Source organism: Xenia sp. Carnegie-2017, unplaced genomic scaffold (assembly GCF_021976095.1).
Source record: "Xenia sp. Carnegie-2017 unplaced genomic scaffold, XeniaSp_v1 HiC_scaffold_1, whole genome shotgun sequence".
Taxonomy (NCBI): Eukaryota; Metazoa; Cnidaria; class Anthozoa; order Malacalcyonacea; family Xeniidae; genus Xenia; species Xenia sp. Carnegie-2017.
This window is the reverse complement of record NW_025813402.1, coordinates 6,349,407-6,353,747: the sequence shown is the minus strand read 5'-3', so window position 1 is coordinate 6,353,747 and position 4,341 is coordinate 6,349,407. Positions and strand designations below refer to the sequence as shown.

Genomic DNA, 4,341 nt, shown 5'->3' with positions numbered 1-4,341 from the left:
TTGATGCGTATAAATGACGCGTTTTGCTGTAAAATGTATCATATAAAACAATGAATATTTTGGCTTTTGCCTCCCACATCAAATTAACTGACGCTGTTTGATGATATGGTCTGTCATAATGTTAAATTTAACACAATGCATAAGCAACTTCGTTAAGTAATTAGGAAGATGATATAACACTGCACTGCGTCTAGATCTATCACACATGTGCTTGGTGCTACTCACAGCAAGATCTTAAACGAAAGACGGTCAACAATAATTTCACTTAATAAAAGAAAGATAAGATGAGTGGTTCAGATAGAGATAAATCATCTTCAGGTAGCCAAACACAAAACTGTGCTAAATGCTTGAATCATGGCAAAGCAATTCCTGTACGAAATCACTACTGTCCATTTAAATATTGCCTTTGCGATAAATGCGTAATTTTGTCAAGACAAGCCAGGAGGGAATCTTCAAGAGATCCTGTTGTCCAATACAGAGACGAGCAAATAATGGTTGAACCAATGTTTGATAGCTCTGACGAAGTACCTGTCGCTGAATTTGCAGGATTACAGCAAATTCTAGAAGATCAGGTAAATCGAGTTTGATATTTTGTATTCTTACATGATTGGATATTGACATACTTATTCAGCAATATCGTACAACTATATTTCTTGTGTCAAGCAGAAGCATCATTTCACGATGAATCAGGTTGCATGCAATACAATTATCAAAAGGCAACTTTAAAACACGTGCAGAAACTCTTCTTCTTGCGTCAATTCAAAGTTGTATTAAAACTTCTGATGTATCGTTTGAAATATTTTATATATAAAAGCGAGCATGATAGGAAATGATTATAAAAGTATTTCGTTAAGACGATACTGCTGTAAATTTTTGACAGTTAACGTTTTCTATTTTTAATGACTTTAAAATCGAACCTAAAATACATAATGAAATAACTTCATATTGAAGGCTTTAAATAAACTCAACGCTCTATTTCGCGTAAATTTTAAACCAAACAGAGTCTGTTCTTCATTTGTTTGTATAAACTTCGACTGTGCTAACAAAAAGATTGCTGAAAGGATTTATTCTTGCTGAAATTGTCGACTTTGAGTATTGACGTCTTTAACAAAGCAATCTAAACAATAACGCGGACATTAATAACAATGAAAGAAATAACGAATAAAACCACTGTATGATCCTTTGTAATGTGATATCCCATGAAAACACTGACTCAAAACTCATGAAGTGTAAGAGGAGGAATGCTTTGCAAGTTATCGTGTTTGTGCGTATGTTTTAAGACGAAAAGTTGCGTTTTTTGTGCTTTAAAAAATTTCAATTAAAAGGCACTAGGTATAACCTCTTTTACCTTTCCTTATCCGGTTTGTGTACATTGTGCACTTATCTCACTACACCAATTTTTGCAAACTACATGTAAATTTTTGATGAAATCTCAACCCAAAGTTTTGAAAGGTTTAAAATTACATTTACGCTTCGACATTTATATTTTATTACGAATGTACTTGTTATAAACATTAGTCGGCACCATTATAAATAGATATTTTAGCTCAAAATGTGTCCCACGATTACTAATAAGCACTAATGTTTGCAATTTGTGTTTAATTTCAGAAGAAAGAAGACGTGATTTTCTTGAAGTGGAGAACAGGCAGAAGCCAGTTCTGTCAGTTTCCGCTCAACGAACACGAGAAACACAATAATGCCACGAGATGTACAGCAGATGATGAATATCTTTCCTAACGAAGACACATGTGTGCTCCAGCGTATCTATGAAGCTTGTGATAGTGATATAAATTTTGCTGTCCAGGTGATAACAACGTCTTTACGCTCTCATAACTCTTATGTCTTTATACCTCCACAACCGCCATCATCAGCAACTCCCTCGTCAGTGGACATTGCCAATCCAGGGATATGGAATAATCCATCCATTGATAACCACAGCAATCCATATGTTTACCTCTCGTTTTCACCACAGCCAGTGCAGCCAGTAAATCCGTTCCCTACTCCTCCTGATTTCAGCAATTACACCTCATATTCCTGGGGAACCTCTACAATAACGCGTCCAGGCTTTCTCTCAGCAAACGGCCAAGAACGAAACGTAACACAAGACATTGAAACATTTCCTTATGACATGGACACCATAGAAGAATAGGTCATGGACAATCACGCTTAATTTTGATTTTAAGTTGCTTCATTCACAGACCTAGATTAACTTTTTACACAATAGCACTTTAACTATTTTAGCACAAGGGAATTTATTACTCAGTAGCTCTTTTTTTTCATTTCATTTCATGATAACATACAAATAAGTATTATTATTTTTTTATTGTGAAGATATCTTCGAGAAAGGAGAATTTTGGTTTACTTTAATTCATCTTTGTAATAAATCCTTTTATAAACATAAGTATTATTATTGATTTAAACGAGATCTTGTGTGAGATTAACATATTTTAAAGTTTTTTTTCGTTTCATCAAACTATTTTTATAAGGTATTAAAACTTTAACGTGTTTCCACTATACAATAAATCACCACATTTTCATGACCAAGTATACAAAACGAAGAGGCACCAACAAGTGAGGGAGGGTAGAATGCTCCATATTTCATACGAAGGTCTTTTCATATTTATCTTGAAATTATAAGTTAAAAAAACAGTTCGTGATATGTGTAAGTAATATTATGGAGTGTTTTGCTTACCCACAATACTAAATCCTGCCGGCGTTCTTGAGAAGAATATCAGAATCAGAATGTTTTCATTACAACATTAGTAACTAACAAAATCTTTGGCAATAAGTTACAAGCTGCCTAAAACAAATGAAAATGTGTCAATTAGAAGTCTGATTTTAGTTGATTAGGTAAATCGAGAACTGGACGCTAAGTCCAGTTCTACAGTCTGTCTAGTCAACATAGCTATTAGCTGATGTGTTTTACTTTTTGAGAAATTTCGTCGAATTACGGAATGTAAAAATAAAATACTGCTTACCTACATAAGATAACTAAATCACAAAAGTTTATTTTTTGTAAAATACTATATAGATGACTGGCCTTATTTACGTGGCAAGCAAATTAATCCCATAAAAGTTTGACCATTGTTGCTAGTGTTGTCCAAAACCACTCGACCAAATCTGCCTGTCAGCAAAATGTTAACAAGGCAAGTCATCTATTCATAGTTGCTGTCAGAATTTCATTCAGTTTCCTGGTGTGAAAACACACATACTCAATAGTTGTTTGTGTAATTTCAAATGATTTCTATAATGTCACATTTTTGGGAGACTTCAGACTTGCACCTAATTTATTACCTGGCAGTCTGTCTAACATTCTTTAAAAATAAATCATAATTAAAAAAATGCAGCAAACTCAACCAAACATCATGTATAGGCATATATTTTCCAGTGGGGATATAAAGTTACTATTGACATCAATACCATATCCTTTAATGATTTTCATCAATAACAGGGTCGATCAAAAAGAGTAGAGGAGAAAGCGGCCATTTATTGATATGTAAATTGTGTTTGTTTTAGACGGTGCTGTTTGAATGAGATTAAGCTCTTTGTTCTGATGCGCGGCAAAATTCCTTGACACTGCTGCAAATATCGCTTTTTTATGAATAATTACTTATTCGAAACTGCTATTAAGAGCATAAACTGCTATTAACAGCGCTTGACAGCAAACCAGGAATGAATTAATGAGTCATTAGACTCCTTGGCGCCATGTGGAATTTTACTGTAGTTTAATTTTACTTAGTTGTGCTTACATTTATGATAGTTTAAATGTTTAAATTGAGCAATAATTATTCTGCATTTGCCTCAAAATGCTGTTAATATTTTGAAATTGTTCTTGATTCTAGTTACTTCCTACTTCTGAATTTTACCATTTGTTCTATTGTAAGCTGAGGCGTGTCTCTTTTCTTAATAAGGAAAAACTTTAACTTAAGCAACTGTTTTTTTAGAGTTTTAGCGAATTGTCTTGAGTACCACTTACTTTACTGAATATATTTTTCGTACGTATAATAATCAAACCATCAATGAACAGGATTCAATTTTTTCAAATTAATCTACTGTAAATTTTCTAGCGTGTAAGTTTGCAGTTCTTTTACAATGTGTTATTTTGATGAACAAAAATTGTAAAATATAAAGATTTCTTTTAAGTTTTGATAAATTCACAAGTAATTTTTCTATTGACATTCGACGTACGCCCGCCATTAAAAAGCAATTATGTTACAAGAGAACCAATCAATTTATTGCTTGACCGAAATACAAGAGTTGGCATAATACCATTAAAGCGTTGGATTGTTAAATGTATGTTTTGATGCGTATAAATGACGCGTTTTGTTGTAAAATGTATCA

The 4,341-nt window shown here is 33.0% G+C and overlaps 1 protein-coding gene across 1 annotated transcript; it reads left to right on the top strand.

Moving 5' to 3' along the window:
• The first annotated feature begins 284 nt into the window (after window positions 1-284).
• LOC124459563 (doublesex- and mab-3-related transcription factor dmd-10-like) lies at window positions 285-1,737 on the top strand. The gene is made up of 2 exons (XM_047009029.1): window positions 285-572; window positions 1,609-1,737. The coding sequence occupies exons 1-2, from the start codon at window positions 285-287 to the stop codon at window positions 1,735-1,737; spliced, it is 417 nt and encodes a 138-aa protein (XP_046864985.1).
• The last annotated feature ends 2,604 nt before the right edge of the window (window positions 1,738-4,341 follow it).